This window comes from Neophocaena asiaeorientalis, unplaced genomic scaffold (assembly GCF_003031525.2).
Source record: "Neophocaena asiaeorientalis asiaeorientalis breed wild unplaced genomic scaffold, Neophocaena_asiaeorientalis_V1.1 scaffold40, whole genome shotgun sequence".
Lineage (NCBI taxonomy): Eukaryota > Metazoa > Chordata > Mammalia > Artiodactyla > Phocoenidae > Neophocaena > Neophocaena asiaeorientalis.
In genome coordinates this window covers 2,959,254-2,979,420 of record NW_020185335.1, presented here as the reverse complement: position 1 = coordinate 2,979,420, position 20,167 = coordinate 2,959,254, and the positions used below count along the sequence as shown (strand labels likewise).

At 55.0% G+C, this 20,167-nt stretch overlaps 1 protein-coding gene across 3 annotated transcripts; it reads left to right on the top strand.

Moving 5' to 3' along the window:
• Positions 1-1,510: 1,510 nt before the first annotated feature.
• Positions 1,511-19,930, top strand: FCSK (fucose kinase). Of its 3 annotated transcripts, none has more exons than XM_024735728.1 (24): positions 1,511-1,645; positions 5,617-5,717; positions 6,072-6,223; positions 7,323-7,373; positions 8,310-8,480; positions 8,797-8,869; positions 9,220-9,317; positions 9,711-9,791; positions 10,278-10,397; positions 10,576-10,747; positions 11,163-11,275; positions 11,935-12,036; positions 12,158-12,328; positions 12,814-12,878; positions 13,594-13,964; positions 14,624-14,834; positions 15,009-15,175; positions 15,271-15,492; positions 15,834-15,977; positions 16,141-16,260; positions 17,883-18,070; positions 18,154-18,253; positions 18,756-18,979; positions 19,155-19,930. In XM_024735728.1, the coding sequence occupies exons 2-24, from the start codon at positions 5,636-5,638 to the stop codon at positions 19,227-19,229; spliced, it is 3,273 nt and encodes a 1,090-aa protein (XP_024591496.1). In that variant the 5' UTR covers positions 1,511-1,645; positions 5,617-5,635; the 3' UTR covers positions 19,230-19,930. The 3 variants fall into 3 exon arrangements, with proteins under 3 accessions (XP_024591496.1, XP_024591497.1, XP_024591495.1); XM_024735729.1 differs by lacking the exon at positions 1,511-1,645 and adding an exon at positions 1,654-1,888 and having other exon boundaries at positions 8,355-8,480; XM_024735727.1 differs by lacking the exon at positions 1,511-1,645 and adding an exon at positions 1,654-1,888.
• Positions 19,931-20,167: the final 237 nt, after the last annotated feature.

The following is a 20,167-nucleotide window of genomic DNA, read 5'->3' as shown; positions in this document are numbered from 1 at the left end:
CAATGGGAGGCAGCTCATCTCTTCCCTGGAGGCCTGCTGGGTTCACAGTAGAAGAGAGCAGGTGCTGAAGTGGGAGAAGGAGGATGAGACCTGGGCCAAGTGAAGAGGGGGGATGACTCTAGTGGGAGAAGACTGAGAGGAGAGAGATTTGGCGGAGGAGGCGGGGTAGTAGGAGCTGAGTAGGGGACTGCTCTTTATTCATTCCTTCATTCAACAAATTGTTGGGAATTCCCTGGTGGGAGAGTGGTTAGGACTCCACGCTTTCACTGCCGAGAACCCAAGGTCCGGGGTTGATCCGTGGCTGGGGAACTAGGATCCCGCAAGCCATGTGGTGCGGCCAAAAAACCCCAGAAAAACAAACAATACAAACCCAAATTGTTTTAACCACCTACAATGTCCTAGGCACGTTCTAGTGACTGAGGATACAATAGTGAACAAACCATTGATCCAGCTTTAAGGAGTCCGCATGGGAGTAACAACAGTCATCATAATAATGGTTAATATTTTTGGAGAATTTACTATGGAGTCAAGAATGTATTTATCTTATCCTCATAAGAATCTTAGGCATTTGACACTACTATTACCGCATTTTACAGATAAAGACAAGGAGGCAGAATAGCCAAGGGACTGGCCAAGGTTACACAGAGTTACAGCAGAATCCCTCATCTTCTCTGAGACTGACCGCTTGGGCCTCGCAGGCTCCCTATTAAGGACACTAGATTTGGCAAGTATATTCTCATAGGAAAAATTCAAACAATACAAATAAAGCTCAAGTTCTCCCTGCCTATCCCCATCCCTGGCAGTCTCCACCTCAGAGGGTGCTCCTTCCAGTCCGGTTCCTATCCACATGTACTATATGTCCGCATACATTATTTTTGACATGAGTAGATTCCCGTACATAATGTTCTTTAACAAAGTGTCTTGAACACTTTTCCCTATTGAACATGTAGATCTAGCTCATTATTTCTAACTGCTGCATAGTATTCCATTGCATGGATGTGCCTAGTTTATTTTCCCAGTACCCGGGAGAGAGAGTTTACAGTTTTCCGCTCTTACGAACAATGCTGCCATTCATAACTTTTCCAAAAAAGCCGCAGATCTTTTTCCCACTACAGAGTTGAAAAGTTTCTACCGGAAGGACCCACATAATGAACCCGCCAAAGCATGGCCAATTGCCAATCCAACTGTAGTCGCTTACGCTCGAACACCTGTGGGGTTTTTTCCTCAGGGTTTGATTTGTGTCTCTTCGGGGAAACGCGGCGGCACCACGCCCCCCGCCAGGGGGTTAAACAAACGAACAAAACACAAACCTGGAACCCCGAGTCTCAGAAAACGAGTTTTGTCTTTACAACGCACTGGTTCCTCTGGGAGTTGTAGTTTTGCTGCCCAGCGGAGCCGCCTTCTCCCCTCACCTCACTTCTCGAAGGGAAGAATCACTGCCCTTTAGGAAAGCGCTGCCCTGACCATCTCCGCTGGCTCAGGCGATAGCTCCGAGCTGGGCTTTTGGGGAGGACAAGCCAGGGCGAGCGGAGGGCTGAAACTACATTTACCAGGGTGCGCCGCGAAGGCACGCACAGCCCCGCGTTAAAGATCCTGCTGTGCCGAGAGCCGGCGGAGACACGTATATCAGACCGCGCGGATACCGGTACGGTACCCCCAGTGTTCTGCGGCGTTTCTCCGCCTCCCTCCCACACTCTTGGACCCGCAAGACTGAGCCGGGCCACTGGCTGCCTGGTTCCTGATAGGGAAGAGCGTCGGGGAACTCTGCAGCAGCCTCCGGGCGCCCACTTGCTCCAAGGGGCGTCTGCGGGTCCTTCAACCCGTTGGCCTGGGTCTTTCTACAGGAGCTCCGGGACTTGGGGACGCCCGGGACAGGGACCATAGGCAGGTGGGCTTCTGGATGCTGGCGCTGGTGATTTTTCCTTTGAGGTCGCTTTTCCTGCCTCCGTTTGCCCCATCGGGGCTCGTCATTATCCACAAATCTCAATTATATGACGTTTGTGTAATTTGCAATGTAATTTTACTCCCAATCACCTTCCTTCTGCCTTTTTTCGCTTCCCAGAAGATAAATCAGATTCCTCCGTGGGGCTACTCTTTCCCCTTAAAATGCAAAATCCCTGCCCCACTTCTCTTCAAAAAGCAAATATGAAGAGGCCTTACTATTTTATTCTGTCCCTGGCTTCCCTTCCCCATCCTAATTTTAGGCAGCGTGTGGCTGAGGACATTAAGAACTATTTCAACTTGGCCTCAGTAGATGAAGTTCTGTTGGAAATGTGCAGAATATTGGATAGAGGCCTGTATTATCTAAGATTTCTGTACAAATGTCAGGTATGACAGAGGTTAAAGACTCCAGGAGAGATGTCTTGTTTCTACAGGGTGGGTAAGAACAAGAATCTTGGAGTTGGATACACCTGACCTGCCTGTAAAAGCTGTCTATGTCCTTGGGCAGGCTATTTCATCTCTTTATGCTACAATTTCCTTAAATATAACGTAGATGTGGTAAAATTCAATTCATAGGGCTGTTGAGTGGGTCACCTGAGCTGATACTTCAGCGTGTCTCTGGCGTGGTGCCTGAAGAAGACACTCCCTATGCCACCAGTACTGTTCCACCTTTTGTGTTCTCATAATACCCTTTAGTCTTATCAGGCAAGGCATGCTACTTAGCCTTGGTTCATTTTCCCAGGCCTTCCCTGATTTTTTTCTTCTACAGGGGCATCTTTGACCCAGAGAATATATCAGAGCCTTCGCTCCAACCCGCTTCAGGGTCAAGTTGAACTCTCCTGTTGCTTTTCCTCACTGGAGAGAACTACCATTCATTGAGCTCCTGCTGTGTGCCACATATTTTTATGTTTCATTTAATGCAACCATCCTAGGAGGTTGCTATCTTGGCCCCAGTTTTCAATTAAGGAACTGAGGCTCAGAGAGGTTAAGTAACCTGCTCAAGATCACACAGGAAGAGGGAGAGTTGGGGACAGCCTCTGGGGGTTGATTCGCAGCCCAGGACTATTCCTCTGCTCCAGTTTCTAGTAGAGTACAGTCCAGATCATGCCGTCCTCCCTCCTCTGCCTGTGACCTGTCATCTGCTCATGACTCTCAGTCACTATGCCAAGACCGGGCTCAGACCTTTGGACTCTCCTTGGGGCATTTCTTCATTGCTCTCTTTTAGAACGTTTGCTTGGGATCAAACATCATTATCACCATCACCTAAATAAGAATCTGAGACACCCAGGTCCCAGTCACGGATGCAGCATCAACTAGCATTTGTAAAGTGGACAGAATACTTACCTGGCAGTGGTGTTGTGAAGATGAAAAATCATAGTGCCTTAACTATGGGTCAGAATGGGTGGATGAGCTCACTTCTAGTGGCTGTTATCATTAATGCCATCCCCATTTCATTGTCACATTGTATTGGGCACTTTACATATGTTTAGTACGTCTGTTCTTTTTTCCATCCTAAAAAGTAGATTCAGTGTAGGGGTTAAGAGAATGGACTCTGGAAAAAAGGTGTCTGGGTTCAAATTTGGCTCTACCACTTGCTAGCTCTGTGACCTTGGTCAAGTCACTTAATCTCTCTGTGCCTCAGTTTCTTCATCTTTAAGGATAAAGAAAGTACTTCCCAGACTTTAATTTAGAGGTTCTTACAGTAATTTTTCCTTTGGCAGTCCCAAGAGGAAGATGATATACTCCCATGATGGTTTAGCTCCTCAGAGAAGCAGAGAACAAGATGGGATTAGACTTGCAAGAGATTTATTGGGGGAGGGAAGAAGGGGAGGGAGCTGGAGGAAGCAGAGAGAGCTGTCAATTTTCAGTTCTGCTTCCTGTGACAGCACCGGAAGGAAGAAAGGAGGGATGGGTAGAAAGCTCTCAGACTGCAGTGCGGTTGTAAGACAGTTTCTGTTGGGTTGATGGGGAGTTCTGGAGCCAAGAGTGCCTGTCAGAGGATCCCCATCTTGTAGGAGTGGGTCTGTCTTCTTCATGTCATTGGTTGGTGGGAAGCATGGTCTCTGTGTGAACAAGATGGGGGCATCTGTCCGTTACACTCCCTACCACAGGAGGCCAGAGAGGGTTAGGGGTGCCGAAGATCACACAGGGAGTTGGTGGCCAGTCTGGAATCCCCAGACACCCCCTTTACTGAGAAGGCCAGATGGGTAACCTGGGGAATGCCTTTGACCTCAGATGCCTGGCCAAGATCTCTAGCTCAGGTTTCCCCTCTGGATTTCCCTCCTGAGCTGAACAGGGAAAGAGCAATTTTTGTTAGCGGTGGAAGCTTTCCCTGAAAGCTCGTGGGAGTATGAGCGTTGCTCAGTGGCAGTGTCTGTCAGCCTGAACCCTGGGCTCGGTGGCAGCAGAGTCTGGCATAGGAAGGAACCATTACTGAGGTTCAGGTTTCCTGTTGGCTCCAGCTGGGGTGAGGGTTGACTGCAGATGGACGTGTGCTCAGGGCACCTCTGGGGTGGCATGCAGCTCACTCCACCGGCCCTCCCCACACTGAGCTTTGGGGGCTGGAGGGAAGAGGTGGGGGTGGGCTGCTGCATGGGACAGCAACTGGGACCCTGCCAGAGGTAGATGCCAGCGCACTCCTAGGGACTCGTCCACAGAGGTCTTGGGGAGGCCAGGGTCTCTACAGTCAGATTGGTTTCTTATCCGGTAGGAAAGGAGTGTTGGGGGAGAGGAGTGGGTGAAGCCATAGCTTTGGCTTCACCTTCCCCTCACTTGCTCAGAATGCCCTGGAGGAAGATGGCTGACAGGTGGGGTTGCAGCCCCCTTCTGGCTTGGAGCCTCTGGGAGGGGAGGTCCCCTCTGAGGTCCCTGTAGTGGGTGCTGTTAGCATGCTGTGCTTGAACAAACTGGTACACCTCTCCCAGAGCTTCCCTCTTTTCCGGGGAATTGCCCTCAGCCTCAGGAGCCTAGAAGTTAGAGCCTCCCTCCCTGCAGCTCAGTGCCAATGGTTGGATGATGAGGGGCCTGCGGTACAGAAAGGGCAGCCCCTTGTTTTAAGGTGGGATCCCCTGTCAACCCCACCCCGCTCCCCTTACTTCCTCTCCTGAGGAAATGTCATGCACCCAGATTGATGAAGTCAAAGATACACTCATCACGTGACCCAGCAATCCCACACCTAGGTGTCCGCCTGGAGAGATGAAGTCTTATGTTCACGCTAAATCTGCACATGAATGTTTATAGCAGCTCTGTTCATGATTACCAAAACCTGGAAGCAGCCCAGGTGTCCTTTAGTGGGTGGGTGGAGAAACAGACTGTGCGATGTCTATACGATGGAATACTGCTTGGCAAAAAAAGAGAAAGAACTATGGATATGCATAGCCAACTTGGATGAATCTCAGAGGCGTTATGTTGAGTGAAAGAAGCCAATCTCAAAAGATTACATTCCAACTATAGCTTTGGAGAACAGATGGCTGGTTGTCAGGGGTGAGGGATGGAGGAGGGTGTGACTGTAAAGGGTTAGCATGTGGGAGCTTTTTAAGATGCAGATGGTGGTAGTAACCACAAGAATCTATACATGTATTAAAATTCATAAAACTACTTACAACCAAAGAAATCAATTTTAGGGTATGATAATTTTTAAAAAATTCACATATACCCGTATCTCTGCCCTGGAAGCCCCTCAACTTTGGCCAGAATGGAGCAGCCGAAGGGGGTTGATTGGACGGTCATCATCCTGACATGCCAGTACAAGGACAGCGTCGAGGTCTTCCAGAGAGGTAGTTGACTTCCCTCTCCACTCTGCCCCTAATGTGGAACCCTCTCCCCTTTCCTTGTCACATACCCCTACAGCCCCAGGAGCTGGGCAGACCCGGGTTCCAACCCAGATTCTGCTTCTTCCTAGCCGCGTGACCTCCGACATAGGTCACTTCACTGAAACTCGGTTTTCTCATCTGTGCAGTGGGAGTAATTGTACTTACCTCACTGAGTTGGGAAAAGATCTGATGAGCTACTAGATGAAAAGCTGCTAAGTCAAAGAAGATTAAATAATGGTTGTCAGGAGGTTTGCTTGAGGTGCTTGGGACCAGGGTGGAGAGGCTGGGGGACAGGTCCCAGTCATGTTCTGACTGCAGAGCTGGAGATACGGCAGAAGCGAGAGCAGATCCCCGCCAGGACGCTGCTGTTGGCCGTGGAAGACCCTGAGGTTCATGTGGGCAGTGGAGGAGCCACCCTCAACGCCCTCCTGGTGGCTGCTGAGCACCTGAGTGCCCGTGCGGGCTTCACTGTGAGTGCTGCTCAAGTGCCCCCTTGGGTACAGCGGGGATGGGGGCTTCAAACAGAGCCTTTCCAAGGTCCCCAGCTCTTCGGGCTCCATTTTTCTGCCCAGTTCTGGTTTGGCATCAGTTTTTGCATCTGTAGATTGAGCAGACTCGTCCAGGTGAGGGCAGAAGGCAGGGGCAGCCTTTGTAGTGGTTTTAGAAAGTCAGAGCCAGTATCTAGGAGTTAGGCTTTCTGGCTTCCCTTGAGAAATCTCATCTTGCTACCCTGGACTCTCCTTCCCACATAGCAGTGGTTTGCTGGAACTGAGGTGCAGTGGCCCCCAGTGCATAAAGCTTGGGCCCACGTCCCACACACACCCAGCCACTTCACGAGATCACCTTGCCTGCATGGCACCCTGGCACAGGCAGTGAGGGTGGTCACAGGCATGGACACGCTCTGGCAGTGGGGGTGGCACCCGCAGGGGAGGGAACCACTGTGTGGTTGCCATGAAGCTGACTTACTGCGAGTCACCCGCCAGCCAGCCCCACGTTGTCGCCTGCAGCCTTCCCTAAAAACAGGGGACAGGGGAGTGGCCCAACTGGAAGGCTGCTGTGCTTCCTTATCCAGGAGTGGCCAGGGCTGCCTCGTGCCTGCCTGTGGCCATTGGTCTTGACCTTGCTGGTTGTTCCTTTGGTTCTTTTTTTTTTTTAATTAATTAATTTTATTTATTTATTTTTGGCTGCGTTGGGTCTTCGTTGCCGCGCACGGGCTTTCTCTAGTTGCGGTGAGCGGGGGCTACTCTTCGTTGCAGTGTGCGTGCTTCTCATTGCAGTGGCTTCTCTTGTTGCAGAGCACGGGCTCTAGGCGCGTGGGCTTCAATAGTTGTGACGCACGGGCTCAGTAGTTGTGGTGCACGGGCTTAGTTGCTCCGTGGCATGTGGGATCTTCCCAGACCAGCGATCGAACCCGTGTTCCCCTTCATTGGCAGGCAGATTCTTAACCACTGCACCACCAGGGAAGTCCCCCCTTTCGTTCTTGTGTGGACTTGTGCTGGGGTCTCTCCCTGCACAAGAGGGTGCCATCCGCCCAGACCTCTGTGAACAGTGCTCTTCCACTTTTGATAGGTGGTCACATCAGATGTTCTGCACTCGGCCTGGATCCTCATCCTGCACATGGTCAGTAGAATGCTGGGCAGGGGCCATGCAGAAGGATGGTCAATCCTTGGGGTTGGATGGGACTTTAGGGGTCTTCTGCCTTTGTGTGCCAGTGTGCATTGTGCAAATCCTGAAGAATCAGAAATACAATTAATCCAGGTGTCCAAAATAGGGAACTGGTTAAATATAAACAGCATATCCTCCTAGTGGAGTATTAGACAATGATTGAAAGGTCCATTTAACTCTCTGCACCGACCTGTGCATTGACCAGCTCTGTGACCTGGGACAAGTCACTTGACTGTTTCTAGGCCTCAGTTTCCTCATCAGTAAAATGAGGATGGCAGCAGTTCCTACTTCATGTGGATGTGCTGAGATGACCCATCAAATGCTGAAATTGGGGCCTGGCCTGGCTCACTGTGAGCATCGGTGAATATATTTTCATCGTTCAGTGAAAAAGGCCAGCCGCACAAGTTTGTATAGAATGATCTCAGCCTTTTTAATTGAAAGTTTGATTGAGATCATTGTAGATCCACATTTAAGAAATAATCCAGAGGGAAGCCTCTGTAAACTTTGCCCAGATCTCGCCAATGGTCATATTTTCCAAAACTATAGTATAATTACAGGCAGGATATTGACATTGATATGGTTCCCAATCTTTCTCCAGTTTGACTTGTACTCTTGTGTGTGTGTGTGTGTGTGTGTGTGTGTGTGTGTGTGTGTGAAGTTCTGTTGTCTCCGTCTTTTTCATTTTTGTAAAAAAAGAAAAAAATAGTATGCATATGAGGTATATGAAAGGGCATAACCTCAAAATAAGGGCAACGGTTATTATCCCTGAGGGATTGTTTTTCTTTCTGTGTATCTGCATTTGCTAATTTTTTACCATAATCATGTAATTTAAACAAATCACATGAGAACACACTCTGTAAAAGTCCTCTAGCTTGATGGCTTTCTGCCCAGGCTCTCTGCCTCAAGCTCTTCTGCCTGTCCCTGCTCCCGCCCCAGGGCCGAGACTTCCCCTTCGATGACTGTGGCCGGGCCTTCACCTGCCTCCCTGTGGAGAACCCCCAGGCCCCTGTGGAGGCCGTGGTCTGCAACTTGGACTGCTTGCTGGACATCATGAGCCATCGGGTGAGACAGGCAGCTGCCATGGGGCCTTCCTGCTGAGCCACCAGCCATAGTCTGTGCTGGCTCAGACAGGGGATGCCAGGAACAATGGCTTCGGGTGCCTGGAGTTAGTTAGAGCTTCAGGATGTTAGCGTTGGCCACACTGCGGGGAGGTATGGCCTCAGGAAGTAGGCGGGAGGGCTGGCATAAGCACCATGGATATAGGAAGGCCCCTGTTACCTCAGCAGCCTGAGTCTCCCTGGAACAGGCCGAGGCTGTGCTGTGTGGGAGCAGAGGAAGGGCTGGGCCCAGCCACCAGCTTCATTCTCTCTCCCCACAGCTGGGCCCAGGCTCCCCGCCAGGCGTGTGGGTTTGCAGCACCGACATGCTGCTGTCTGTTCCTCCAAACCCAGGTGAGCCTGAGAAGGCTTCGGACTGCCTTCCCTAGCCACAGCCAACGTGGCTCTGCCTCTCCTCACCCACCCCGTCTCTGGGCCTGGCCTGGAGGCAGGGCTTCCCCTGCTGGGCCAGTCTGCCTGTCCGTAGAGTGGAGATACCCAGCCCTGCCCCCTTTGCCCCAAAGGGCTCTGTGGACAAACTTTGGGGGTGAGGTGTTGTCATTCTCCCAGAGGAATGTCCGTTTGGCTTTGGAAACCATATTTTCTTTAGAGGTGCCTGGATGCCCCTGCCCTCCTCCTGGAAGGGATTCCCCCGTTCCTTGGGTTGGGGTCCCTGGAGAGCCTCCTGACTCCCCCACCTGCAGGGATCAGCTGGGACGGCTTCCGGGGAGCCAGAGTGATCGCCCTTCCGGGGAGCACGGCCTATGCCCGGAACCATGGTGTTTACCTCATGGACTCCCAGGTAGTGCCCCTGGGGCAGCAGCGTGGGCAGCTGAGCCATCTTGGGATGGCCTCCTGGTCCTGTGCTCTGGGCAGCCTCGTCCTGGACTTTCTGGCATGGTCTGGATCTGGAGGAGTTTCGCCCCATGGCAGCAGCTCACTTAGTCTTTCACCAAACATGAATTGCCCCTGATCCTGTGCCAGGCTCTGTGCCCAGGCTTGGGGCTGTGGAGACATTTGAAGCCTGCCCTCTGCTGTCAGGGTGGGGGAGGTCTCAGGCCTTTGTATCCCCAGGAGTATGCTGGGGCCTGTCAGACTTGCATCCTGGGTTTACATCTGGAGAACATCCTTGCGTGCCCTCTTTCGTAATCCTCTGTTGCTCCCTTCCCTAACTCTGTTTTCTGCTCCCACGTAGGGCTTCGTTTTGGACATTTATTACCAAGGCACCGAGGCAGAGATACAACGATGTGCCAGGCCTGATGGGCGGGTGCCACTGGTATGGCTGCCAGGGCAGAGCCCCACTCCTTCTGGGGAAGGCTAGAACCAGAATCTGAGGAAGATCTGGAACTGGTATTCAGGGGAGCAGGTGAAGCCAAAATCTGAGGAGGGGGCAGCCTTGGAATTCAGGGTCTTGTCCCAAATGAGAAAGGCTGGAACCAGACTCAGGGGATCCTTCTAGAATGAAGGACAAAGGTACGAGTGGTGGATAAGAGCCTGGGACTAGACTATAGGGAAGATGGAGAACTGAGTTTGGGAGGAGACCTAAAAATTGAGGGGGTCCTAGAAGTTGCCTGCTGAGGGGCCCTTGGTGGAGCTGCCTCCAGTAAGCCTGGAGTCTCGGTGCTGGAGTGGCCCAGAAGATGAATGATCCTGTCCGGTGTGGCAGTCAGCCTTGCTTGGCCCATCTGCACATGGCCCTCCCCAACTCAGGCACAAGGCTGGCCCCAGGGTCTCCCACCTGACCCCTGTGGGGCCCCTCCAGGTTTCTGGGCTTGTCTTCTTCTCTGTGGAAACTGCTGAGCACCTCCTGGCCACCCATGTGAGCCCGCCTCTGGACGCCTGCACCTACATGGGCTTGGACTCCGGAGCCCGGCCTGTCCAGGTGACTGGGATTGGGGACTGGCAGGTCCTGGCCTGGGCATGAGGCACTGACACTGGCAGCCTGGCTGTGTGACCCCAGGCCAGTCCTTTCCCCTCTCTATGTCAGCGTCTCTAGAGATGGAACCACCCAGCTCAGCCTAGGAACCCACTAATAGCAGTGCTTCCCACCCTTGTCCCAGCTGTCTCTATTTTTTGACATCCTGCTCTGCATGGCCCGGAACGTGAGAAGGGAGGACTTCCTGGTGGGGCAGCCCCCAGAGATGGGGCAAGGTGATGCAGACATCGCAGGTTATCGGCATGGAGCCCGGGCTGAGCTGTGGAGGGAGCTTCGGGATCAGCCCCTCACAGTGGGTGGGTACTGCCTCTTGGCTCTCCGGGGTGGGGAGGCCATGGGAGTGAAGGCCCCCAGAATGAGGCTCCCACCCCACCTGCCTGGCCCCCAGGCTGCTGGACCAGGCAGGGCTAGTGAGTGCATGGACTGGACAATTACCCTCTCCCAGTTCCGAGTCCCCTGCTGAGGTAACTCTCCTCTTCTTCCTTTGTCTCATTCCTGGGCTCCAGTCCTGGTCTTTCTACTTTCTAGCTGTGTGACTTTGGGCAGGTTGCTGAGCCTCTCTGGATCTCAGCTTCCCCATTGGCACAGTGGGCTCATTTCCATGCTTGCCCTCCCAGGCCCTGATGAAGATGTGTCTTCTGGTGGGAGGCCCAGCCTGGTGTCAGAGCTGCAACATGCAGGGTGTTGGAGTCAGTACTTGTATCTTTACAGCATATGTCCCTGACGGCAGCTACAACTACATGACCAACTCAGCCAGTGAGTTCCTGCACAGTCTCACATTCCCGGGGGCTCCTGGGGCCCAGGTCGTGCACTCCCAGGTAGAGGTAAGACCTGCCTGGAGGTAAGGCCAGCAGAGGGGCCTACGGGGTACCTGAAGACAGGTAGGAATGGGGGGGGATGCAGGGAGGGGAGGGAATAGCTCACTCTTGGGACAGATTATCTATGCATGTAGGTGTTATTATCCCCATTTTGCACGTGAGTCACTGGAGGCTCAGAGAGGTTAAGTTACTTGCCTAAGACCACAGAGCCAGTAAGTGGCCAAGTCAGGATTCTACATCCAAGTCTGAGTGAGCAGCTAGAGAAGATTCCCCCACACACACCCTTTCTGAAGGGTCTGCTTGGGGATTCAGGCAAATTCATGGTGATGGGGCAGGTAGAGTTCAGAGGTGGCCCTCAGGGTGGCAGGGGTAGGGGTAGCTGGACAGGTGGGAGAGGTTTTCTGGGGGAGCTCTCATTTGGTGGGACCTCCACTACTGGGTGCAGATTTGCTTTGGAGGAGAAGGCAGGGAGAGCGTGCCCCTGGGGGAGCAGCAGAAATCAAGATGGGATGGGAGTCAGCCTGAGGCTGTGGCCAGGGAGATATCGAGAGGGATCTGGCTGGCCGACAGGCGCAGGGAGCAGCAGGAATTCTGGCCCTGGCTGTGGAGGAGAATTGGGGCAGCCCCCGCCCCAGGCCCTCACAGCTTTCTCCCTGGCTTCACAGGAGCGGCAGCTACTGGGGGCCGGGAGCTCTGTGGTCAGCTGCCTGCTGGAGGGCCCCGTCCAGCTGGGTCCTGGGAGTGTCCTGCAGCACTGCCACCTGCGGGTGAGGCCTGAGAGGGCAGGCAGAGGGAGGGCAAGGGTACGGAAGCCAGGGTCCTGTATGTTTTGTGGGCATGCTTGGGGTTCCCCTGCCCACGCAGGACGCCTGCCCGCTCCCCTGCCAGGGCCCCATTCACATCGGCACCGGCTGCTTCGTGAGTGGCCTGGACGTGGCCCAGTCCGAGGCACTGCACGGCTTGGAGCTGCACGACCTCGTCCTGCAGGGACACCATGTGCAGCTGCACGGCGCCCGCAGCCGGGCCTTCACCCTCGTTGGCCGTCTCGACAGCTGGGAAGTAGGTGCTCACCTGCCTCCCCTCGCCCCCATTCTTTAGGCTTTGGGGAGCACCGGGGGTCCTAGCGCAGCTTCATTGCAGGGCTCTCTGAGCGCTCACCTGAGGGATAGGCAGTGAGGAGAGTGTAGCCAGTAGAGTCTCAACAGGCCTTTACCTCCCTCCTCAGCTGCTCTGACGCAGGCTGGGTGGGGATTCTTATCCCCATTTTTCAGGCCGGAGACTGAGGTTCAGAGAGGGAGGTGACCCGCCTTGGGCTGCAGAGCCAGTTATGGAGGGTCAGGCGCCAGGATTCTGCTCCAAGTTCCAGGCACCCAGGCTGGAATGTGGAAGCTCCAGGACTTGATGCTGTCTCAGAACTTGCTTGCCTAAGTGCCCCTGTCTCTTTTCCTGTCCCCTCTTGAGCAGATCCTGGTCCTCTGGTCTTATTGCCCTTAACCCCTTCCTGTGGCCCCTGCAGCCCTGACTGCTTCCTTCTCTTTCCCCAGAGACAGGGGACAGGAACGTATCTCAACATGTCTTGGAGTCAGTTCTTCCAGAAGACAGGCATTCGGTAGGGTTGGTGGCCCCACGGGCCTCTGTGGGCCTCGGCAGCCAGGGTGGTAGCTGCTTGGAGGCTCATTCTGCTCATCCTGCCCCACCTCCCACCATCCCTGCAGTCTGGGGTAGTTTTTTTTTTTTTTTTTAATTTATTTCATTTATTTTTGGCTGCGTTGGGTCTTCATTGCTACGGGCGGGCTTTCTCTAGTTGCGGCGAGCAGGGGCTACTCTTCGTTGTGGTGCACGGGCTTCTCACTGCAGTGGCTTCTCTTGTTGCAGAGCATGGGCTACAGGCACACGGGCTTCAGTGGTTGTGGCACGCAGGCTCAGTAGTTGTGGCTCGTGGGCTTAGTTGCTCCACGGCATGTGGGATCTTCCTGGACCAGGGCTCGAACCAGTGTCCCCTGTGCTGGCAGGCGGATTCCTAACCACTGTGCCGCCAAAGAAGTCCCCTGGGGTAGTTTCGAGCAGCCTGATTTCCCCTAGCATCTTCTCCCTGGGCAACTCCAAATTCCTGGCCGTGCTCAGGCTTTGGGATTTTGTTCAATGGCCTGGGGAAGGAGGCAGGGCAGCTGGGCCTCCTTCCCTGAATTGCCTGCTTGTGCGGCCTCTGGAGTTCGTCCTGTCCCCATGAATGAGCCAACCCCCAGCTGACAGGTGGTCAGGTCTTGGTGACCAGGCAGGAGCACTTGCTTCCCTCCTGCTCATGTGTCTTCTCCCCACATCAGGGACTGGGACCTGTGGGACCCAGACATGCCCCCCATTGAGCGCTGCCTTCTCAGTGCCCGTCTCTTTCCCGTGCTCCACCCCTCGAGGGCCCTGGGGCCCCAGGACATGCTGTGGATGCTGGACCCCCAGGAGGCTGGGAGCAAGGCCCTGCGGGCTTGGCGAGCCTCCTGGCGTCTGTCATGGGAGCAGCTGCAGCCGTGCCTGGATCGGGCTGCCACACTGGCCTCCCGCCGGCACCTGTTCTTCCGCCAGGCCCTGCATAAGGCGCGGCACGTGCTGGAGGCCCGACAGGACCTCAGCCTGCGCCCGCTGATCCAGGCTGCTGTGCGCGAGGGCTGTCCTGGGCCCCTGATGGCCACCCTGGACCAGGGTGAGTGTGCTGGGCACCCATGCTGGGAAGCCAGACCCAGCATCACCTGCCCTGTCTGCCCTCTAGGTCATCGACCTGAGGGTACTAGGGAGTCATGAGACTTTAAAGCAGGGGAAAGACACAAATGGACTTAACTTTTAGGTTTCTGGGAAGCTCCATCCCTCTTAGTGGGGAGTTTGGTGAGAGACGGAGGCCTGGGGCTGAGCCTCTGGGTCCTGTGAGCATCGGCAAAGCCTGCACCTTCTGTTTTATGTGGGTGAAGAGCTCCAGCACAGCCCCAGGGGGATGTGGCCCGCCCTGCATGGGACCCAGGCATTCTGGCTGGGGACTCAGCCTTAGCCTCACAGGGACTGCCTCATTCCCCATTTCAGTTATTCACTCTCGGCCACACAGCTGGTTGGTGGGGGGCTGAGACTGAACCCAGGTGGTTTGCCCCCCAAGCCTGAGCTCTTACTCATTAAGGGCATCCTGGGTGGGGGGCGCAGAGGCATGTCTGGGCTGGGGCTGGTGGGATGAGAACTTTGCCAGGCAGAAGAGTGGGGAGCATTCCCGGGCAAGGATACATCTTGGGCAAAAGTGAAGAGGTCTGGGGTGCTTGAGGGCAGGGGGCATTGAGGGCGGGCCTCCTCCCCAGCTACTACTGACTCCTGGTCCCTCAGTGGCAGCTGGTGTGGGAGACCCTGGCGTGGCAGCCCGGGCACTGGCCTGTGTGGCGGATGTCCTGGGCTGCATGGCAGAGGGCCAAGGAGGCTTACGGAGTGGGCCAGCTGCCAACCCTGAGTGGGTGCGGCCCTTCTCGTACCTGGAGTGTGGAGACCTGGCGCGGGGCGTGGCGGCACTTGCCGAGGAGCGGGACAAGTGGCTGAGCAGGTGGGTGCTAACGATGTCAAAACCCTTGGAGTAGCCCCTTGCCGTCCTTGGAGGTGGAAACCCAGAGAGAGGTGGAGTGTCCTCAGGTCACCTAGGGCAGTCGGTCCCCAAACCCAAGCAGCCCGCCCCCAGCTTGGGGCTCCATGTCACCATCTCTCTGTTCCCTCCTGGCAGACCAGCCTTACTAGTACGAGCTGCCCGCCACTACGAGGGGGCTGGGCAGATCCTGATCCGCCAGGCTGTGATGTCAGCCCAGCACTTTGTCTCCTCGGTGCCGGTAGAGCTGCCAGCACCTGGGCAGTGGGTGGTGGCTGAGTGCCCGGCTCGAGTGGACTTCTCTGGTGAGCCCCTTGGAGGGGGGTAGGGGTGAGGGTAGCCACCCCAGAACTGAGCTGGCAGCCCCTCTGACCAGCTTGGTCTTGTTCAATTGCCACAGGGGGCTGGAGTGACACGCCACCCCTTGCCTATGAGCTTGGTGGGGCAGTGCTGGGCCTGGCTGTGCGAGTGAATGGCCGCCGGCCCATTGGGGCCAGGGCTCGCTGCATCCCAGAGCCCGAGCTGTGGCTGGCATTGGGACCTCGGCAGGACAAGATGGCCACGAAGATAGTATGCGGGAGCCTGGATGACCTGCAGGATTACTGCCAGCCCCATGCCCCAGGTCAGGGCACCTGTGGATTGCGCAGCTGGGGATGGCACACCTAGCCAGCTGGGGGATGGGGGCAGAACCCGAGAGACCCTGCAGGCCACGGGTGCCTGGCCTGAGGGCGAGCCAGTCTGGTGGAGGAGCCCTGACGTTACACTGCCCAGGCACAGGAGGTAGAGCTGGCACATTTGCTGGTGTTATGGAGCCCAGAGGACCTTTCGTGGCTTGGGGATGGGGTCTGCACCGCTGCTGGGCTTTTATACCCTAGATGAGCCCCGGGCCAGGCTGAGATGGGTGGGGTGTCTGTTTCCACCCCTGGAGACCAAACTCCTTGCCGGATGCTGCTCACTCCACAGGGGCGCTGTTGAAGGCGGCCTTCATCTGTGCGGGGATCGTGAGTGTCCACTCCAAGCTCTCGCTGAGTGAGCAGCTGCTGTGTACCTTTGGGGGCGGCTTTGAGCTGCATACCTGGTCTGAGCTGCCCCATGGCTCTGGCCTTGGTGAGCAGGCCCTGTCTCCCTGCTGCTCACCGACTCCCTTCCCCCTTTCAGCTTTGCCTCCAATCCTCTCCCCAGCCTCTGCCCAGTGGAGAGGGAGGGGGTGGGGCAGGATTGGGCTGGGCAGAGCTGTTTCATGGCTGGTACTCTCCTCCGTGCCCTGCAGGCACCAGCAGCATCCTGGCGGGGGCTGCCCTGGCCGCCTTGCAGCGGGCCGCAGGCCGGGCGGTGGGCACGGAGGCCCTGATCCACGCAGTGCTGCATCTGGAGCAGGTGCTTACCACAGGTATGGCCTGCCCCAGGGCAGAGGGAGGTCACTGGAACTTTTTCAGGGGCCTCCAGGGGCTTCTCTGGACCTGCAGACAGAACTGTGCTGCTCCTTACAATGGTTAGAACTTCCCTCTTATCACTCTGACACTCTCCCTCTGGTGGTTTTCAAAATGAAATATTTCTACCTCAAAGAACTTGATGTAGGAGCACCTACTAAGTGTTAAGGGTCTGTGCTGCACCTTTCATGTGTGTTAGGTATTCCTCATGTCTCTGTTCCTACCCAGGGCTGTCCCTCAGGGCAGTGCTGGGTTTGGATTAGGGGAAAGGACCTTCAGCCTGTTCTTCAGCACCGTGCCTCTCTCTTGGGCTAGGGCCACTTGTCCCTCGCTTCCCCCACCACATGATGGGGTACCCGGTGCACGTCTGTGATCATACAGAATGTCACCACTAGCACCATGGCTGTGATCATACAGAATGTCACTAGCTTCTCCTACTCATCACTGTGGCCCCTTAGCATCCATGCACAATGGAGAGCAGCCAGAGGTTGGTCTGGCTCTGGGGTGCTCTGGTCACCTCAGGATGCCAGGCCTCATCTTCAGCATGACTCTGGGAGGGAAACTGCCACAAAGATGTATAGATGCCTGATTATGGTATCTTCTCTGGCCACTTTGTAGCCTAGCTCCCTCCTTTCATTGTAATGACTCACATCCCATAATAGGTAGTCATTAGCAAAAAGGGCAGATGGGGAAGCTTTTTTAGTTTTCTTTTGAGAAAACTAAAACATATCTCTCATTTGGTCAAATGACAACTATTTATCGAATACCCTCTCTGTATTGGGTCCTGGGGATAAAACAAGCAAAAACAGCATCCCTGCCATCAAAAGTCTTACGGTCTATTGGAGACAAACACTGATCAATAACCACTCCAATAAATGTATAATTACAAGCTACGCTACGTGCTCCGAAGGAGAGGGGTGCAATTAAGGAGTTCTTGACATTCCAGGCCTGACACTAACCACATTTTGGCTGTAAAGTTCCAGATGCCTCCTGCCATTTGCATTTTGTACTCGAAATCCTTGCAGGCCCTTCTCCAAATATCAAAGGCCTATCCCAGAATCATCTCAAGTTTTGACATTTTTATATAGCTGCAAGAAGAAAAGAGATCCATACCTTTCATTAGTAAAGCAAAATGTGAACAAGCTATTTTAAGTTTGATAAGAAATGCTGAGAAGCTTATTTCCACCATCAACACCCTTTATCAGGCAAGCCAGGGTGCAGGGACTGTTAGGCTGTAGGGAAAGTCCTATGTCATCCCTCCTCAGAGGGAAAGGTTAGTGTAAGGTCTTAATCCTTTGATGTGGTTTACCCCAATTCCAAGTACACATTAGGTCTGCAACAAAACTCAGGCCTTGTGCATTCTAAGCTTGGCTCCAGAATGAAGCCCCTTCCATTGCTGGGCTCAACTTGCTCCCAGGGCGGGGGCAGAAGCTGCACAGCTCACCTGGCTCAGTTGAAGTTGTGGGGGGAAGCTGTCTTCCCACACTGGTCCCTGCCAGGGATGCAAGGCCAGGAGCCTGTACTGGGAGAGGGAAGCTGGGCCAGATAGGCTCCAACAGTGACGGGGCCCGGGCTCTCGCAGGAGGTGGCTGGCAGGACCAAGTGGGTGGCCTAATGCCTGGCATCAAGGTGGGGCGCTCCCGGGCTCAGCTGCCGCTGAAGGTGGAAGTGGAAGAGATCACTGTGCCTGTGGGCTTTGTCCAGAAGCTCAATGACCACCTGCTCCTGGTGTACACTGGCAAGACCCGTCTGGCCCGGAATCTGCTGCAGGTGAGCCCTGGCCCCAGAAGGGAGGGACGCGAGACGGCTCAGCTAGGCTGAGCCTCACTGCACCCCTCCTGCCCCATCTGTAGGACGTGCTGAGGAGCTGGTATGCCCGGCTGCCTGCCGTTGTGCAGAATGCCCGCAACCTGGTGCGGCACACTGAGGAGTGTGCTGAAGCCTTCCGCCAAGGTAAGGCGCTTCTTCCCCGGAGCTCAGGCACCAGGAGTGAGTGCCTGTTGCCTGTGGGTCTGAGGCCCGGGGCCTTTGCAGACTTGGCACCGGCCCTAGGTATGAAGCCTCTGTCCTCTGCAGGGTCCCACACTTAGGTGGGAGTCACATCTCAGGTCAATACTTGCATCCTGGGGAAGGCCTCCAGCCCCACCTACCAGGAAGCAGATGGGGGAAGAGGCCTGGCTCCATAGCCGAGTTCCAGGGAGTCAGAGCTGATTCGGGTTACACAGTTCAGTGAACACTGTGCCGGGTACCACGCCAACTGCTCTGTGCTCGTTAGTCCTCAAACAACCCCGTGAGGTGGGCTTTATCACTCCTGTTTCCAGTGAGTACTGAACCCAGGTTCTTAACTATGACACTGGTTAAGAAGTGCCTCTTGGCACCCCATCCAGTCTACAGATGGGCACTGAGTGAATATCCTGGCTCAGGTACACAACTCCCCTCTCTGCCCCCACCCCAGGGAGCCTGCCTCTGCTGGGCCAGTGCCTGACGTCATACTGGGAGCAGAAGAAGCTCATGGCTCCAGGCTGTGAGCCCTTGGCTGTGCGGCGTATGATGGATGTCCTGGCCCCCCACGTGCATGGCCAGAGCCTGGCAGGGGCAGGTGGCGGGGGCTTTCTCTACCTATTGACCAAGGAGCCGCGGCAAAAGGAGGCTCTGGAGGCTGTGCTGGCCAAGACTGAGGTATGGTGTGGTCGGGGTATGGTATCTGGCGCGGGACAGGAGCCCTCCCTGTGGCCCACCAGCTAACCAGCGGCTACAGGTGTAAGTCCCCTTGGCCCTGCAGCCACAGTCCAGCCTCCCGAAAGCCTAAAACCCACCCAGAACCCTCTAAGCACCTCCTGTCCTTTGCTCCTAGGGCCTCGGAAACTACAGCATCCACCTGGTAGAAGTGGACACTCAGGGCCTGAGCCTGCAGCTGCTGGGGGACTGAGACCTCAGCCTGATGCCCCTTCTCATGAGGCTTGTCCCTCTGCAAGAGGAGAAAGCCTGGAGCTATAGCAGGCCCTCCCTTCCTTCCCCCATGGGAGCGCTCAATCTTCTACTCTCCACCCACTTCTTTGTGAATCTGCTTCCAAAGGAAGCCAACCTGAGCTCAGGCCCAGCCCTTTCTAAAAGTTGGTGAAGCACAGATGGTGCTTGGGAACAGGACTGTGACCTCCTGGTTGACAGTGGCCTAGGCTTGGTGTCTGCTCCATCTGGACACAGGAAGGTCCTAAGTTCAGCGTCCACTGTGACCTTTACAAATCTGATGGCCCAGCTTGGGCCTTGGCCTTCTCACTCTCCATGAGGGCCTGGAAGAAGGGGATGACAACCAGCCTTGGCAGATGGCTGGGATCCCTTGGTAAGGCCGACCCTGAAGAGGCCCTTTGAGGCATTTCCTGTGGCCTTCCTTAGAGGTCAGGCTTTTGCCTGAGTAGAGACTTCCTGTTCCACACTCACTCCCAAGCTGACTTAATGGGGGAGTGGGAACAGGGATGAGGGTCCACACTCGTGTCTGTGGCAGAGAGCCAGTGCAGTCCTGCAGCAAGTCACTGCTAATCGTGGCCTTAACCAGCAACTCTGCCATGTGCCTGTGGGCCGTGAGTTCTCAGGACTGCAATCTTCTTGGAATAAATTCACTCTGCTCTTCAAGGTTGTCCTCATAAAGATCTTTTTTGTTCCTGCTGGGAGCAATTCCCACTTCCCCTGGCACTGTGGGAAACTGCCCCTGGGATGATCCAACTTCTGATGCTGAGGGCCCAAGAGATGGGATGAGGGTCCGGGATTGGATGAGGTACCTGTTATCATGTGGGTCCTGGTGGTGGCCATGTGCCTCTCTGGGTGTGGGAGGAGGCTGAGGATTTAGGCTTTTGCCTTCACATTTCAGTG

Coding starts and splice junctions, on each gene's coding strand:
- FCSK (XM_024735728.1), top strand. CDS start 5,636: ATGGAGCAGCCGAAGGGGGTTGATTGGACGGTCATCATCCTGACATGC. Junction 16,261..17,882: donor GGAGCAGGTGCTTACCACAG/GTATGGCCTGCC, acceptor GGGCTCTCGCAG/GAGGTGGCTGGCAGGACCAA. Junction 18,254..18,755: donor TGCTGAAGCCTTCCGCCAAG/GTAAGGCGCTTC, acceptor CCCCCACCCCAG/GGAGCCTGCCTCTGCTGGGC.